We start from the raw sequence: 19,873 nt of genomic DNA, 5'->3' as shown, positions 1-19,873 counted from the left end.
AAGCATTTATGCATTAAAATACGAATGTGCTGATATGGATATACTAAATTGAAATAAAAATCACACAATTATAAAAAAAAGTATGTTTTAAGGCATTTAACTACAAAAAACCCTTTGTACAATGAAACAGATACAATTAGTTTTGAGAAAAAAACTAACAAAATAGAAAAAAAACTTTACTTGACGTAACGAAAGCTTCGCTTGCGTGATTTCCTGGAATGAACTTTTAAACAGTCTCCCTTCAAACTCTAGCAAACATCTGGCATCATATGGGTGTTCCATCTTCCTTGGTAGCGGTCCTCCATGGTTTTCATGTCTTGGTGAAATCTCTCACCTTGCTTCTCACTTGTGTCACCTAAGTTTTCAGAGAAACAGTTCAGATGGCTTTGAAGATAGTGGACTTTGATGCTCATATTACATCCAAGTGATTGGAAGTTACTCAGCAAACGGTTTACCAGCTCAGCATAGTTTTCACTTTTGTGATTTCAAAGAAAATTTTTCATAATGTCCACAAATGAATGCCAAGCTTTTTTCTCTACCTCGTTCATTGACCCCACAAAAGCCGGATCCTTTGTAAGAAGTCTGACCTGTGGTCCATCAACGATTAAAGCTTTTTAAGTTTTTCCGTACTTATCTGGGACAGCTTCCTTCCTATGTAGGCGAAGCATGGTCCATTAGAATCAAGTGCTTTAACGAATTGCTTCATTAGGTCTAGTAATATGGAGGAATGGTAAGATTATTTTCTCTGGTTCGACTAAAGCCTGGACAATAATGTGCTTTCTTGCATAAATAAGGCATAATACACTGAGAACAACAAACATACTGACGAAGAAGTTTAATTAACAATGTATATTCCTTTGAATAGCATATTCTTCATTATCTCAAATATTAAAACTACTAATTTTGGAATGTGTCATATCCATAAAACTAGAGCTGATACAAAAAAACGGAATCCATATTTTGATTTATCGCCCCTAATATAGTAAAAATCAGCTTAAAGATGCATGGCACCAAAACAAATTTTTTTTTCTGTAGACCTGTGTAATATATTTATATGATATTGAATGTTTTTTAATTTCCCTGTTCCATCCTGGAAGAAGTAAGCAACTAGAAATACTAGAAGCCACAAATCATTGGTATTGTGTCAAATACAAAATTGGCCCTGAGAATAAAATGTATTGAAGTATTTAATTTGAATTTAGTTTTGTTTTGCATAGGCAGTGATTAAAGTAATTGAATAATTAATTAAATTAAAAATTTTGCTAATCAATCTAAATAAAGAGATAAAGTCAAATATAACAATACAATTAAGGAATGTACTGATGTGATCTTGATTATTGATATGAGATAATATTCTTATATGTTACTTAATTTAATCAATGTATTAATACTAATCCAATTAATTAACCAGATCACATATCAATATGTTTTCAATCTCAGGGCGAATTATAAATTAATTACTTACTTCCGTGGCTTCTAAATATTTCTTAATGGTTCCTAATCGGGATAGAAAAGAAAAGAGTAAAAAAAATACACATATGGGTTACAATTATAATCAAAATATTTTTTATTTTATTTAAAAGGCAATCAATGCTTAATATTTGCTATTTCTTATTATTCTTAAACATAACATTTACAAATGGGAATCTTATTTCCTTTTGGTTTTCAATTGAAAGTTTTTATTAACATTTAACTATTAGGAGTTATTAGGAACAACTCTATTTAAGTTTGATGAAGCTTTTCTGATGTTATTGATTATGTTATTCAATTTTTTATGTGGAATTTAATACGAAAAACCCATACATTCATGTCCAAACAAATGAGACTGACCTTTTTCTGGTGAACTGAAAATGTCCTCACACAAAACCCTTTCCTGCTATCCTTGGCTGCGATCAAACCTCGTCCTGGCTTCCAGTGATGTTCTCCTTTGAAAAACTAGCTCGAATAGCTCTCGTTCCTGCTTTTGTCGTGATGCTGTGTTCTACCTTTTTCGAAACTGCTATCAGCTACCGAGACACTCTGGGCTCAAGGAGGTTCTTTTACTCTCGACCTGGCCTACTTCTCGTTCCACGATAGATACTCCACACTCACGGAACTACACCGGCTATCTCACTCCTCGAACACTACCGTCTACTACTCGACTTCACTTCTCGACAGCTCAAAACATTCTGATCTCACTTTGTCATCCATTCCCCTACTTTCTAAATATCCCTTCCAGATTCACAAATCAATCTTCCACCACCAACTCTCATTCGTAATATTCCTCAAAACCAATTTTTAATCTTTCTAAATATGCTTAATGGATTTCAAAAGAAAATATTTAATTCCCATTCTAAAATACTTTCTAACTATTTACAAATTTTAATGACCTATTCTCTCTTTCCAATGAGTCTTATTTAGCATAGGCTAATGATCGAAACCTTCCGCGAAAAACGATAATGAACTATCATCTATTTCACTGAGTTTTATTTAGCATAGGCTAATGATCGACCTTCCGAGAAGAACGATAATGGTACGCGTCATTCACTTTGTTTATCTAAGCACATTGTTCCGAGTTTCGTACGCTTATTCTAATCACTTCTTAAAATTAAATATAACAATTTGTTGTATACAGGTTGTTCTAAATTTATATGTCCGAGGTTGAGAAAATTAAAAATATTTTATATTAAAGTGAATTTTGTTTATAATTATCAAATTTTAATTTTTATATCAAATAGAAATATAACAGTACATACATAAGCGAAAAGTTTCAAATAATTTCAGAGTTGTGTGAATTATAGTATAGGTTGTGGTTCAAGGGAATTTAGACAGGTAATATCTAATTATGTTAATAAAAAATCTTAAAAAAGTCACTGTTTTACTTGCGCATCGATCATCGTCACACATGCAGGTTTCACATGCGGATGTTTCCCGTACTAGGTTTAATTATTTTTAGTGGATTAACGGATTTTCTCTATATAGCATTAGCGGTATTTTTTCACTACGTCTATTACCTTCAAGCTTAAAAAGCAGAGAGAAAAGCGTCCGTTTACTTTACCCAAAGTAGCAGAGGGATTCGCGGTATTTTTGCGTTTTCTAGTGGTTATTGCTGAGAGAGTAGAGAACAATAGACCAAAGCGCATCTGTAAAAATATTAGTACATTTGGACGTTGAGAGGTGACTCATATTTTTTTGCAGAAATTGCTTGAAAATAACTCATATAATAATATTTGAGTTATCCTCCCATTCAAAAAAGTCCGGAACATTGTTTAAATAATCAAAATGTCAAAAATGAAGGAAAAATTCGATTTTTTTCTTCTTTTTTTGATTATAACTTTAAAAGTATTCATTTCCGAGAAAAGTTGCGCTAACATAAAAGTTGCGTAATTAAATTTTCTAACAAAATAGGATTAGCTAAATATTTTAAAAATTGTCACCCTTGTTGCAAAATAGCAATAATTGCGAAAAAAATATATAAAACAAGTATTCGCATTTTACGTTTTTCAACAATTTATGCTACACATAGGACCTTCATATTTTAATTAGAAAAACTTTATGATATAATAAAACAATATTGTGAATTTCATTAAGATCGGTTTAATAGATTTTGCAAAATAAATTTTGCAATCCTGCTTTCGCAAAAAAAATTCATTTTTTCAAAATGTTGCAGGACTGAAAATAAAGCAGACAGCAAGTTGAATTTTTTTTTAATATGGAAGAATACTGTACCTTTCATTTGCAATTTGCGAAATTAAAGTCGGTTAACCACCACGTCGTCCGGATTTTTTTTTAAATAAACATTAATTTTTGGTGCTACGCGCAGGACAGCGGATAGTTTGCTCTGATTGGGCATTCCAATGACCTTTGATAATGATTGATAAATTTTAATTTTTAGTCCATTTCCATATAAATAAATAAATTTGTTTATTGCAAAATAAAAACACATACTCTGTCCTTTGAAATAACACTTTTTTTAGCAAAAACTGTATTTGTTCATATTATATTTTAACTTATAGAATAAAAGTTTATTATTTTTAAACATATGCAATTGTTTAAACAATATTTCACAAACAATAATCAAATTAGTTTGATTTTTGTGAAAATAAAATATTAAAATAGAACAAAATTTATAGTAAGAAAATAATATATTAGATAAAGATTGGAAGAAATTTTGGTGGAATTCAACTTGTGTGAATCGAACAACGCTGTCCTGCGCGTAGCACCAAAAATTAATGTTTATTTCAAAAAATTCCTGATGCCGCGGTAGTTATTGTATTTTAATTTTGCAAGTTGCAAATGAAAGCTACAGTATTCTTCTATATGCAAAAAAATGTCAACTTGCTATCTGCTTTATTTTTAGTCCTGCAACATTTTGAAAAAATGAATTTTTTTTGCGAAAGCTGGATTGCAAAATATTTTGAACCGATCTTAATCAAATTTACAGTATTGTTTGACTATATCATAAAGTTTTTTTGTGTAAAATATGAAGGTCCTAAGTGTAGCATAAATGGGTGAAAATCGTAAAATGCGACTACTAGTCTTTTTTATGGTTTTTTTCGCAAGTATTGCTATTTTGGAACAAGGGTGACAATTTTTAAAATTTTTAACCAATCCTATATTGTAGGAAATTTAATTACGAAACTTTTATGTCGGTGCAACTTTTCTCGGAAGTGAATACTTTGAAAGTTATAATCAAAAAACGAAGAAAAATATCGAATTTTTCCTTCATTTTTTGACATTTTGATTATTTAAACAATGTTCCGGACGTTTCTGAGTGGGAGGATAACTCAATTATTATTATATGCTTCTTTTCATGAGCATTTTTCAGTGCGTCACAAATGATAGAAAAAAAGGTAAGTCCGTGATAATATACATTTTAGTGACATGATATTTTAGTTAAATCTGACAGTTGTCAAATTTTATTTGCAATTTGGCATAAAAACAAATCAATTCTGTTTATTGCATTTATAAAATGGTATTTTCTTTGATTTGTATAGTCTTATAAATTGTACAGATTATATTCGTAGATATATTATATACGCTCTGAGCTTCGATGGTGTCGCTCCTGGCGGATTACTAATTCAACTTTCACCGGTAATTTTTAAATTTATTATTTAATGGTTATCGCTTAATATTTACAACGCTAAAAAGTAATTAAATTGTAACAGATTTTTTTAAGATTTTGCTAATCATTTTGACGTTCTATTGATGAAATATTAATTTCTTACTTCGGATACTTTCACAATTATCGTGTAGATGGCGCCAAGATTATTAGATTAATTTATAATTACATACTACGGAACATTAAAAAAACGTAAATTCAGTATTTAAAACGTAAGTATATTTAAGGTAAAAATATATACCACAGCTTTGACCAACTAATATTTTTTATAATTAATGTTTTTAATTTTAATTTTAAATTAATCACTTTGAAATTTATGTCAAATTTCCGGTAAACGTTTACAGACTTGCCACTACTGGCGCTCGCGAATTTATAAATATCCCCTCTACGTACGAGCTCACAGCGTATAACTCGAAAATAATTTTTATTTCGATTATAGTCAAGCGTCCACAGACCCGCATCGTACGCATCGTACGCAACGGATTTTAGTTTGACAATCGATAATGCGATCCGTACGATGCGGATCAGTGGACGCGGTTACATAAGTTTCTGTACAAGGCAAACTAAAATCCGTTGCGTACGGTGCGTCCGATGCGTACGATGCGGGTCTGTGGACGCTTGCCTTATAGCGCCATCTATTGACAACTAGAATAAATGTTATAAATGTTACCGACGAAATATAATCACCGACGTGCGTTTTTTTTTTTCTGTCACATGCAATTTAACGTGTTACAAAGAAATCGAAAGACTGTGATGCACTGATAGATCCTCATGAGAAAGAGCATGTGAGTTAATTCCAAGCAAATTCTGCAAAAAAATATAAGTCACCTCTCAACGTCCATCTCAAAACAGATCCGCCCTGGACTACAACACGTGTGTTCTCTTCGAGAGTCAAAACCAGAGAGGGTTATCTTTGCACGTCTATTGCTGGTGGTTGTCAACAGGGTAGATATTCGCTGTAATTTTCACCATGTCTATTGTCTTCAATCGGAGAAAGCAAAGAAAAATGCGTTCGTTTACTTCGACACAAAGCAGGAGAGAGAGATATTTTTTTGATATGTCTAAGAATGTCTGTACTAGGATAGGGAGAGGGGTAGGGAGAGATAAGTAATTATTTAAAATTAAGGATGGTAATTATGACTTTGATGCAGTAAATAAAATGCGTTGTTACGAATGGCAAAAATGACAAATATATTATTATATATATACAAATACATATACAAATATATAAAATATATATACAAATAAAAAAAATTACAAAAATCACTTATAAGTATGTGTGCCCTCTGGGTCTGTCTGTGTCACTTGATCCGCACACTTGCATGAAACTACATCTTCTTCTCATCAGACAATCACAGAGACAGGCTAAAGGAAAACTGTATATAGGTACCCCCACCTTTACAGAAATTCTTTCAACACTTAAGTTCCGCCAAAGGAAGAAGGCATAAATTGGCTACGGTTCTTCTTAGGTTTCTTCTGGCAATGCGAACGGAAGCCACTCGGACAACACCATCAGAACCAGTATGGAGGTGAATGATTCATCCTAAAACCCATTGAATAGGCTCCTTAAGAAGAACAAGGCCGTAAATCCTTATCTTAAATTTATTTTCCTTCCATTTTTGGCCAATTTTTCCAACTCAGATAAATACTCCAATGACCATCGCTACCACAGGTGCTGTCGCGGTTTGTTGAAATCTTTCGAAGGGATCCGGCCGATTAACGTTAATTTTTGTAAAGCTCTTCTCCGTTATAGAGGTAAGAGGTCTTCCAATTAAAAAATGTGAAGGTGTTAGCCAGGATCGGAAGAAAGAGGAGTAAGAGGTCATGAATTTAAAATTAAGTCAACCTGAACTAGAATAGTTTGAAAAGCGTCATATAAGAGAAAAGCCTGAGAGAACACTCTTTAAATATCACTTAAGAACATGTTAACATTCTAAGGGTCAGTCAATCGACGGGAGTAGACCATTCTCGCGCAGGTCAAGATCCACAAGGGATTTTCGAGCCAATTATGATGATTAGGCTCCTTTGGCAACATATTTTTCGCTGATTTATAAATCCCCCTTTTCTCCCCCCTTCTTTTAGGATACAGATTGTATCTTCAAATTTAGAACTTAGGTAAATGAGAAAAAAACAGAAGACAGTGGACGGATTCAGCCGATAATTGATAATATTGTCTATTTTAATGTTTTGACGGGTATTAAGTAAGAAAATTGATTTTTGTTATTTTTTTGCAGGTATTTTTAATGATGGAACAGAGCTGCGAATATCAAACATCCGACATGAAGATATAGGCGACTATACCTGCATTGCTAGAAATGGTGAAGGCCAAATTTCACATACTGCTCGAGTCATCATAGCTGGGGGAGCAGTGATTATGGTAAATAAAAAAAATTAGAGACTTTGTTTTCTTTTTTTTTATAATAATTCTTTAACAGTTGTCTTTAATATCTTAAGCGTGTATTTTTTCTATAACACAATCAACAGCTTGATTTTTTGATTTAAAGTACAAGTTTTACGAAAATGTTGATACAACTTGAAATAATAATCGCTAAAATTTTGATAAGCTTATATTTATTGATGTATTTATTGTCTGTCATTCTGACTTTGTTTCATCACGTTGCCTCAATAGATGAGTTAATTGGTCATGGTCCAATGGATATTTAATATCCACTCAGATATAATTTTCAAACAAGTTTTTCATATATTCTTTGGAGTGAAAATCTTAGATATGCTGACAACATTGTTATCTTCTGCGCGATAGTCTCCAGACCTCAAATTGAAAGAGAAACATCGAGAAATGGGCCATGTTAAAGATCTCTCCATAAGTTGTAGAAAATCAATACCCGAATCCAAGAAAGTTTTACTGGCATGGCGTTTCAAGAAAATCCCCATGCCAGTTTGAGGTAGGTCGCAGTAGATAATAAACTCCAACAATAAACTGTTGTTAGGATGCTAAAAGAAGGATATGTGCAAAGTACAAAGTGCATCTGGTTCAGGAACTATTACAAGATGATTTTGATTTGAGTCTCATAGAAAAGGTAATTTTTTCAAATAAAGCTGCTTCTGTACTCAACGGTCACGTACACCGCCAGACATATCGATTCTGGGAAAGTGAATATCCACATTAGATGAAAGAATATAGAAGATGAACATTATAGGGCTATATTTTTGAGGAAAACTTAACTGCTCTAAGATTATCTGATACCACAGCTGAATCAGCTATGTATTTCCAAATATAACTTATTTGTGGTTCCAACATGAGGGGGCCCCCAACATTACGGCGTTCAGATACGAAATTACTTAAATAACGTTTTCCCAAGTAGGTGGATAGGTAGACGGGGATCTATCTAATGGCCACCAAGATCTCCAGATTTAACTCCGTTAGACTTTTTATGGGGATATTTGAAGTCGAAAGTGTATCAAAGGCGACCGAATAATGTAGAAGAGTTGAAGAAGCATATCAGAACGCACCTGAAGTCATCGAAAACATTAGGAAAGAGTTTACTTCCCATCTTTTCCTATTGCATCACTGCTGAAGATCGTCAATTTAGGCGATTAGGAGACATTTCAAATGAAGTGTTCCGTAACGTCGGTTTGTAAAGTCTGTTTTAGAATCGAAAAAAAATCGTCGGTTACGTCACTACGCTAACACTGATGGCGTAATGTGAAACATATACAAATTGATCATCATCATCATCAGTGGCGTTAGGCGTTACAGATCTTTATGAGCCAAACCCTTCTTCAGATCAATCGTCCATTCGCCCTTTTCTCTGGTTCTTCTCCATTGTCTAATTCCAATAGATTTTAAATCGTTTTCTAAGTTGTCTCGGTCTTCCTCTTGCTTGTTGTCCTATCGGCCCTCTTTGGTCAATAACTTTTCTTACTATGGCATCTTCTTCTCACCTGATTGCATGCCCTCTCCATCTAAATCTAAGGTGTGCTACCTTAATGAATTTTACAACGTCAGTTTCTCCAAAACTTCTATACAACTTAAAGTTATAACGCCTGCGCCACAAACCTTGTTCTTTTATTTTTCGATATATTCTTAGGATTTTTCGCTCAAAACGTTTCAGCAGTTCTTGGTCATTCTGTGTAAGTGACCAAGTGTCTGAACCATATATGTTAGCACTGGTCTTATTAATATGTTGTAGTGTAGACCGTCAATTTAATTTTTCTATGTATTTTTGAGGCGATCTGTTTTCTTAAGCCATAGTAACACTAACGGCCGGTTTCACAAAGTAAAGTTAACTTGTGGTTAAGAGATAACCAGAGTTTCCCCCATTATAATATATTGGGGTAACCTCTGGTTATCTCTTAACTTTACTTTGTGAAACCGGCCGTTATTGGCTACTACTATTCTTCTTTTAATTTCTTAACTGACATTGTTATCTGTAGTTAGCAGCGAGCCTGAGTATATGAAATTGTCGGCACCTTCCAGGTCTAGGTCGTCAATTATTATTCTTGTAGCTGGGTGTCAGGTTGCTTGACCTAGTGCAACACATTTATTTGGTCTTTTGAATATTTATATAGTCCCATTCTCTGTGCAGATGCTCTTAACGACCGAAATGCTTTGGTCAGAGATTCTGTGAACCTACAATATGATGTATATGTCCATTACCCTGTCTTAGTCCATTTTTGCAATGGAAGGGTCTTAAGGAACCGTTTTGGATTTTTACCATGCTCCCTGCTTTTGTACCATATCGTCCCTACCATTTCCAACTATTGAATGTGAAAAATCGGATTTTTCAGATTCGATACCTTGCCCTCGCATTATACGTGATACATCTTGTGGCAAATTCTCGTTATTTTAGCTTGATTAGGAGCGCGGGAAATATGCTGTTTAAACCATCGAATATGAACATTTTTTCATTTGGTTGACTGCAAACTGACGAAAATGGTTATTCGATATTTTGTTTTGTATAAATATAACTAAAGGTATATTTGTACAACGCTACCCGTTAGGGTCGATTTCTCCTACCTGCGGTAATCTATGGTTCAGTTGAACCAGGTTCAACGGTGAATTTCGGTTTTGTTTGGAAAGCATTTCTCATTGCACGTTCATGTCAGTGCACGTTCTACAGCTTTCGAGAAATGCCAATAGATGGCAAAATGTAAAAAACTGTCGCCATTTTGAACTACCTTTTTTATGCTGTTTTTGAATAAAGTTAAATTTAAGTATTTATAGTCAAATAGTAATTTTAATAATTATAAATAAATGTTATAAAAAAAAAAATAATGTTATGTTTTATCGTTACGCTTAATATAATAAAATAAGTTATATTTATATTATGACAGCGTTTTGTGTTAATACAACGCATGCGTAATCCATGAAATCATCTGAACTGGGTTCAGAAATCTTTGAACGGCCGAATTCCAGTGTTCAAGCATCGTTCAAGTTTAAACTGCCATCGGTTGAACGTGAATTCAGAAAGACGATTTTGACTTTAAACTGACGTTCACTAAAAGTTCAGGTTAAACTGGAGTTGAACTCGATATGAGAAATTGGCCATAAATGTCGAATGTGTCACATTCGTTAGTTTGTGTTGTAATTTATTCAACAGTTATTCAATTATAATCTCTAAACTGTCGAAAATGCTAAACCGCTGAGAAGAATAAAATGCACGTGTTTACAATTAGCGCGAATTTTGTTTCAGTGTCGCTTCCAAGACATTCTTGTGAGGCAGTTTATGATTTCATTTTAACGGGTTTTCATTATTTGAATATACAGTTATTTGCTATTATATAATCGCTACCTTGAATCATCGGACCGAAACGAATCTTTGTACAAAAAGCAAAGTAACGAATGTGATTTTTTGGAAAGAAAAAAATGATAAACAGTTGAAATTTGTTATCAATCTAACAAGGATTAAACATTACATACAAAAAATATAAAAATTTTCCCATTTGTCAATGCGCTGATTTAGGAGTCTCTAAAATAGAGTTATTTTGCTCTCCTGAAAAGTACCACTTTTCACATTCGATATTTGGAAATGACAGGGACGATAGAGCAATTGGTAGCCACCCAAAAATTAAATCTCAGGTGAAATAATGAAGTTATTCCATAGATTTGCAACATACTGTGTGGACTTTGAAGCTATTTCGTAAGAATTAATTATATTAAAAAATTTCAAATGTAATAAAAGTAGAATCTCCAAATCTGTTGATTTAAGAAAATATACTTTTTATGTTTATACGTTTACTTTGTATTTCTAAGCACCAATTTTGAAATTTTCGTTCCACTCTGCCCTCCACTAACGACATACCATTCAATTTGTTAACTCTACTATAAACTCAATATCTTTCCAGGTCCCTCCGACGAATCAAACGAAACTGGAAGGAGAAAAAGTCCAGTTCAATTGCGAAGCAAAGGCCCAGCCAGGCAACGTCACCGTGAAGTGGTTCCGTGAAGGGGCGCCGGTCAAAGAGCTGGCTTCTTTGGAGACGAGGGTGACCATCAAACGGGACGGTTCATTAGTCATAAACCCGGTCAGCTCCGATGACTCTGGTCAATATCTGTGCGAAGTCAGTAATGGGATCGGGGAGCCGCAATCCGCATCAGCCTATCTTAATGTTGAGTGTAAGTATACCAACCGCATCTTTCTCTGCACATTTTACATAATGTTATGTATACAGAGTGAGCCAAAAGTCTGGAAACACCTAATTATCTCTAAATAGATGATCCGAATACAGTGGCGACTCGTGATTTTTACAATAGGGGAGGCTATACCTAACTGTAAAACATATTTTTTTGTAAGCATTTATGTAAAACAACTAGACAAATTTGCACTAGCAAAAAAATCCGCCAAAAAGATCTAATTTAAGGCCCCATTTTTTTGACCATTTTTTATTTACATTTTATAATATCATCATAATTCAAAATTTCATATCATGTTAAAAATAGTTAGTTTAATTGTAAAAGTTTTTGTCGTTTATTTGTTAACAATTCTATCTCTGCAAGTAGATATGCATATCGAAATAAATACAGATTTGAAGTTTTGAAGTCCATAATACAGGTTATTGAAGGTTCACATTTTTTAAGATACTCAACTGAATTTTTTTAATTCTAAAAGCGGCTTACTGCGAATCCAAAAACACGGTAAATTGCCGATATTTTGCTTTGCATTACCTACAGATATTGGAAAAAGTTATTTGAACAAGTTGTTCCAAATATTATTCTAATCCCACATACCAAATTTCATCACAAAATTCGCACTTTTAGTTTTTTCATTATTTGTAGTCAGGATCCTAAAATCGGAGAGGAGGCTGCTGGCCGATCAGCCGCCCTTGCCCAATCTCCGGGCAGCGTGTGCGTTAAGCGAAAATGCAGCTCTAAGGAGACCGGGTCTCCTTAAACGCTGCTGGGCTGTGCGGAGCATTAGCAAGTGAGATATTCCGGCCAGCAGCCTCCGCTCCAATTTTAGGAACCTGACTACAAAATAATGAAAAAACTAAAAGTGCGAATTTTGTGATGAAATTTGGTATGTGGGGTTAGAACATTTGGAACAACTTGTTCAAATAACTTTTTCCGATATCTCTAACGCGAAGCAAAAAAGCTAGGTAAACAAAACAGTGTAGCATGTGTAAAAAATTTATGGGGGGGCTAAGCCTCCCTTGCCTCCTCTGACCATCCGCCACTGTCCGAATAGCATAAAGACCTTACGATGTTGCCAGATTTACTTGTAAAGTTACTCTGTGTGTGTATTATTTTTAGAATCCTCACTTCAGTATGCGTTCAACTGATTTAAAATTCTTCTTTTCTTCTTTTTGTATAGACATGAATCTGTCTGTGTTTTCAATGTGCCTCTAGTAAGTTGTCGTTCCATCGTTTTCGTGGTCTTCCCACTCGTCTTCCTATTGAGGAACCGTCTCTCGCTGTCCTGACTACCCTATTTGTTGTCATTCGGCTTATGTGGTCATTCCATTCTATTCTTCTGTTTCTTACCCAATTATTAATGTTGTCCACCTTGCATCTCCGTCGTATATCTGTACTTCTAGCTCTGTCCCATAGAGTCTTACCATCGATTTTTCGAAGGGTTTTTATCTCCGCTGTTTCGAGCAATCTTTTTGTCCTCTCTGTGTCGGGTCGTGTTTCTGCCGCGTATATCATTATTGGTCTGATGAGTGATTTGTAAATTCTGCCTTTCATTTCTTTTCCGATATTTTTATTTCTCCATATTGTGCCATTCAGGCAACCTGCGGCTCTGTTTGCTCTATTCACTTGATCTTCCACTTCTGTTTCGAATCTTTCGTAGCTAGATAGTGTGATGCCTAGATATTTAAACTCCATCACTTGTTCTATTATCTGACCTTCCAGCTCCAATTTACATCTTATTGTATATAAAATTAATATAAAATATATTTTACGCCAAATTCTAAATAAAAATGTTATTGACCTTATTCAAAGCCAGTGATGATAAGTAAAACATTGCTTGGCCGTGAAATATTCTTGCTGTTTTAATTATTTCATGTGTATAAAACACAGGTCAGAATCAGGTGTAAGGTATTCGTATTTGTTATTCTTCTTCTTCTTAGCCTTCTATCGTCCACGTTTGGACGTAGGCCTCTAACAACTCTTTCCATCGGCCTCTATCCTGAGCAACATATTTCCAACTTGTTCCGGCTACTCTTTTAATATCATCAACCCACCTCATCTGTGGTGTTCCTCTGGGTCGTTTACTTTCGTAAGGTCTCCGTGTTGTATTGTTGCATTCCAACGTTGGTCTTTTTGTCTAGAAACATGAAATGCAATAGACTCATTCTACCTCCGTTTAGAACACTGTCAAATTAACAACGGAGGACATTTTGAACACTTTATTTGGCAGATATAAATTTAGCCATGTAGTAAGCTTTGGATTCATCATCATCATGGCATCTACACTCCTCGCGGAGTGATTGCCGCCCTCTTTGGGCTCTTCCGATTCATTTGTCGTGGTGAGTCCGCATTAACATTTTGGTTTTACAATTGGTTGTGTAACTTGGCATCTTCTACAATTTTTCTCCATTCGTTCCTGTTTTTGCTTATGGTTGCCCATTCTCTGAATCCCATCTTCTTAAGGTCCTCGACTATCTCGTTCTCCCATCTAGTTTTGGGTTTTCCTCGTGGTCTGCCTGATACAGGTCTCCATTTAGAAATTTTCTTGATAATGGCTTTTGGATTCCTCCTTTCTATATGCCCCATCCATCTGAGTCTCTGTGCCTTGATAAATCTGACGATGTTTTCTCCTCTCAGAAGTTCTCTTACTTCGTGGTTCATGTGTTTTCTAAATTCATTATTACCTAAGTTTAGTGGTCCTGCTATCCTCCGAATTATTTTCCTTTCTAGGATCCTCAATATTTCTTCCTCTTTCTGTGTCAGACACATTACTTCAGCACCATATGTGATTCCTGATCGAATTGCTGCTTTGTAAATTTTCAGTTTTGTATTTTGAGTAAGCTTCTTATCTTTGAGAAAGTTACTGTATTTCCAGTAGGTTCTGTTTCCTGCCTGGATTATTTCATTAATTACGATGCTTCTATCATTAGTTCCATTAACTGAGATTCCAAGATATTTAAAGTATTCTACCTTTTCAAATTCATATTCACCAATATTGTCACATTAACTGGGTTTTTTCTTGAGCATGTTAGTTATTTTGTTTTATTTTGATTTATTTCTAAACCCCTTTTGGATGCTTCTTTGCATAACTTCGCAAATTCTTCCTTTAAACTGTTTAGGTTTCTGCTAATTAATGCTATGTCGTCAGCATACGCCGCAAGTTGCGACGTCGTGCGTCGATGTTATAATCGTACCTTTTATTTTTGTAGCTCATATTGTTTCCTTCTTTAGCGACATTAAATAGTGACGTTGATAGAGAGTCGCCTTGTACTCCACTTGCTATTTCTATATTTTTGGTGATTCCGTTATCTGTAATTATTGATGCAGTCGATCCTTTCATTGTCATGTTCGTAAACTTTATAAATTTCATTGGTATATCTAGTTGTATTATGTCTTCTATTAGGTCGGGTCTTGTTAAGCTGTCAAAGGCTTGCTGGGAGTCTGTGAAAAGGATGTGTAAGTCGATATCATGTTCGTAGCATTTCTCAATTGACTGTGTGATTATGTGAACTGCGTCTATTGTTGACCTTCCCTCTCTAAATCCGTGCTGGTAGTCTCCTATTTTAGTTTCAATGTATTTTGAGAGTTTTTGTCTGATTAATGATGTTAATATTATGTAGCAGCTGTTTAACAGTGTTACTCCTCTATAGTTGTTTGTCTAAGCTTTGGAATATTATGTTAAAATTTATTTTACTTAGTTTGAATAAAGAAATAGAGCGTGGCACTTCCGAAGTGCCGACAGAACTAAATACTTATATATTCGATTCGATTCCATTTCGATGATGGAATAGTGCATTTTTACTCCTGTTAAAGGGGAGTCCGTTGTACAAAAATGTAAATATAACCTTTTTAATGTTAGTTAAAACAAGTTCCATTCACACCATTGGGACCGTGCAAGTTCGGAAGAGCAACACCTGGTTTCATAGCTCAGCAACATTTTTAGCGCTTTTATTTATATTGGCCAATTATATTAGTCCTGGTTACTGGATAATTGTCAAGGCCATAGTCCAAAAAAGAATAAGAAAAAAAAGTAAGATTCAGGTTATGTTATTAAAAGGTAAACATTGTACTACAAGCAAAATACCAATGATTAAATTCACTTTAATAATTGCATATCATATCAATATTGTGGAGCAACATATAATTTTTACATTTTATAACACATCATTTGCGAAATCCCATTTTCTTCAATGACAGTAGGAATAAAATATACGTCAATTTAACAATTTCAATTGACAATATTATTTAAGAAATATATGTTAACAAAGTTGCAAGATTTGTCCGCTATACGCGCACGATCGTTTCTCGTATCCCCTCCAAGTACTTGCACACATCGAATTTTATAGAATAATTAAATTATTTATTAATTAATATTTATATTGTATTAATAATTTAAAATTTAGTTTGACTTTGACTGATATAACTCAAACTCAAATTTATTATTATTTGAATATAACATAATTAATTTTTTCCAAATCGAAATAATAAATGAATATAATTTCTTTATTCAATTTTAAAAATATTATTTTAATATAACGTACCTATACTATATAATTTGTTTAAAATATACATAAATAATAAGTGTACCTATAGATATGTATATTACGGTATACCGCGTTACCACTCGCGTCACGATTTTTGAATGACGCCAAATACGATGTTAGTCCTGTCAAAATTCCATACCAAGCGATAAGAAGTATTCACTTCAAAAATTATTGAGACGATTAAGCGGCTCTAGGCTTTTCTTTTATCTTTTTAAGATGTTCCTGACTACATAAAATCGAAATTATTTTATACGGGTGAACTGTTATTGGAGTGGAGATTTCAGTAAAGGTACAATATACGGGGCGTTGTATTTAAAAACCAAAATGACTAATGATAGAAAATGGTAAAACTGGAACCATTAAAAACAGAAAATTTCAACTCTTCATATTGCAAAATAGGTATATCCCTATTTTTGTATAATTTGGACCATCCATTTAAGAGATAATTAGACGTTTCCAGACTTTTGGTACACTCTATTGTCCAATCTAACAGAACTTAATTCTGTTAATTTTAAGATGAAATTTTTCACTTTTTTGCTTGTTTCAGATCCAGCAAAAGTAACTTTCACACCAACGATACAGTATCTACCGTTTCGTCTAGCGGGTGTAGTACAATGTTATATAAAAGCCAATCCTCCTCTGCAGTACGTTACGTGGACAAAAGACAAGCGCCTGTTGGAGCCCTATCAGACCAAAGACATCGTCATAATGAACAACGGTTCGCTGCTTTTTACTAGGGTAAACGAAAACCATCAGGTGAGTCGTTACTGATACATATATCTATATTTTTGATGGTATTAACTATATTTTTTGTCGATTATATACCCACATTTGCAATGTTTCAATTGCATAAGTGTTTTAGTTTTAGCATCCACACTTCTATTTCATATACTCTCGGAGACCAAATATATTCCTTGAATATTATTTGTGTTTTATTTTTAAATCAGTATTCTTTTAATATGGTTTTAAACTAGGATTCTATAATTAGAATTCCTATGTGTTATACATGACATCCATATCAGAATTCTGAAACACCACCAGCTTGTACAGATCTAGTGTATTGGTACCTTATGTCTTTGGAGTCACTTGGCAGTGGGTCTGCTACAGAGTTTAAAGCTGTATCATGGGGACAGCAGAGTCCGTCTCCATGATATAGCTCATGCAATACAGAAATATTGCTACACCCTAACCTTTTGCAGTTTTACACCCATCTATGTAGCAGATAGAACCCTGCAGTCTGGGTAGATGTCCACTTAGAAAGGTACTTTAGACCTGTATCTGGGTACGATATGGTCAGAAGTCATCCATGCGGTATCCCTGATTTCATTTATGACGTTACTATCTCCTAATCTTACCTGATCTAAACATGACGATGCTCAGGTTTTCTTGAAGTCTGTAATATCCCATTCTTTCCTAACCTTATAAGGATGTGCAGAAGAGGGAGGTCCAGTACGACCTCCAAATGTGCTGTTGGTGTGCTTCTCAGAGTCTCTGTGATTCCAAGTCAAGCAATTCTTGCTTGGGATTATTAGTTTTACGATCATGTTATAAATCCAATATAACATAAGGATCTAGTTTCCATTATTTTGGACTTACAGTGGCTTAGATTAAGCCCTATATCTGAAGTGAAGCTGCTAAGTCTAGCTGTCAGTTCATCCATGACCAGATTCCATTAGAGAGAAGATCAGACGATTTCATTTCTGGCTGCTGCGTAGGAGGTATTCTAGAATGCTCCCTTTATATTTAGGAATGTACTCAACATCACCTCTGGGTTTTGCATAACGTACTCCAACCTCTGCATGAGATGGTGCAGTACCATTTTGGTAGAGAACCCTGTTCTAAACGCATATTATCTCTGATGTATTTGACTTCCAACCAATACACTATCCGTAATGCTCTTATCCAAAATGAGAAAAGTTCTCTGCACAAGGGATCTGAAGTTAGAGTTAAGAGTAAGGTTGGCTAAGTGCTACGTTTTCTCGACTTTATTTTACGGAATGGAAGCTTGGACCTTGAATGCGACATCAATGATAAACTGCAATCATTCGAGTTGTGGGTGTATAGAAGAATTCTGAAAATATCATGGACAGAACACGTCACAAACAAAGAGGTTCTGAGAAAGATGAATAAAAGAAATGGAAGTCTTAAATACAATCAAAACCAGAAAATTGTAATATCTCGGACATGTTACACGTGGAGAGAGATACAACTTTCTTCAACTCATTATGCAGAGAAATATTCAAGGAAAAAGAAGCATAGGGAGACGCACAATTTCGTCGCCGCGCAACCTGAGAGAATGCTACGGATGTACATCAAATGAACTTTTCAGAGCAGAAAATCCGAATAGCTATGATTATTGCCAACCTTCGTCGCGGGGATGACACTTGCTCTTATCGAGTAGTTTTTCTTAGTTCTTCAGTACAAATGATATCAAACTTATCGACTCCAGGGACTTTGCTTTTTTCTCTCCGGTTTGACCAGGTTTTAACAGAAGCTACTGTTATGAGCCTTTATGCTTGATCATTGGATGTTGGAAAAATTGTTTTTTTTTCCACTGATTTTCCAAGATTTTCTTCGCACTGATGTTTGTTTCTGCTGTGGAGTATCTTTAAAAAGTTTTGCCATACCTTCTTCCAAGTAGAATTTTGCTTCCCTGCTCTTTTCCTGATTTTGTGGATGTAATTTTTTTTTTGAGAATGATTAGATCTATTATCATTTGTTGAAGATAAACTTTATTAACTGTAAATGTCTTGTTTAAGGGTCGGTATACATGCACACCATACAACGCACAAGGTACCCAAGGAAGTTCGGGTCAAATGGAAGTTTTGGTTAGAAAACCTCCCACATTCACCATAGAACCGGAAACTATGTATCAGAGGAAGGTTGGAGAATCCGTGGATATGCCTTGTGACGCCGTAGAAGCTGAAGGTACTCAAAAACCTGGCATACAGTGGCAGAGGAGAGACGGTAGGCTATAATTTGTGGTAATTCTAGTTACAGGTCGACAGACATATCTGACACTTTCAAGGTCAGACCAAACGAAAACTTTTGTTACGCAACGTTGTCAGATCAATCGGATTTCAAAAGTTTTTCGGATTTTTATTTGTTAACTGTTTCACAGTAAAATTGATAACAATTTGATAATGCTTTTACATTTTTATTATGAATCGAAATATTAGACGTAATAAGTAATAGTGTAGATTGGTGAAATTCCTGTTGTCAATTATTTCAGTTAAATACAAATAAGGAATACTAATTGTTTATTAATGACTTCAATCAACAAACGTCTATCAGTGTAGAAAGGTAAATGCTTTGCATATTTATACATAATTGATTAATAAATTGTTTCCAATGGTATTTGTAATAAGATTTTAATCTATAACTATAACTAAAATGACACCTGCAAACATGTATCCATTTAGTTTGTTAATTCTATTACTTGACATGTCGGTTGTTCAACAATAAATCTTTGTATATTTTGTTGGTAGTCGAAAATATTCAGAAGACGTGTTTACACAACACACATAAAATAATAGAGTATTATTTATTTACTAATAGTCCAAGTAATGAAGCTTAAAATAAGACAAAACCTCGCAATTTTTACAGAATGGATCGATTTGCTTGAAAATTTGAAAA

General features: G+C 34.2%; 1 protein-coding gene across 1 annotated transcript in view; it reads left to right on the top strand.

Annotated features, from left to right (window-relative positions):
- LOC126885627 (protein turtle) overlaps positions 1–19,873 on the top strand; it is a 672,203-nt gene that overhangs the window by 548,227 nt on the left and 104,103 nt on the right. Inside the window, exons 8-11 of the mRNA XM_050652257.1 lie at positions 7,336–7,478; positions 11,408–11,678; positions 16,785–16,993; positions 18,997–19,204. Of these exons, the coding sequence (XP_050508214.1) occupies positions 7,336–7,478; positions 11,408–11,678; positions 16,785–16,993; positions 18,997–19,204 (831 nt within the window). The remainder of the gene's footprint in view (positions 1–7,335; positions 7,479–11,407; positions 11,679–16,784; positions 16,994–18,996; positions 19,205–19,873) is intronic.

This window comes from Diabrotica virgifera, chromosome 1, assembly GCF_917563875.1.
Source record: "Diabrotica virgifera virgifera chromosome 1, PGI_DIABVI_V3a".
Lineage (NCBI taxonomy): Eukaryota > Metazoa > Arthropoda > Insecta > Coleoptera > Chrysomelidae > Diabrotica > Diabrotica virgifera.
Note: the sequence above shows the minus strand (reverse complement) of the source record. Positions and strands in the feature narration are given on the sequence as shown.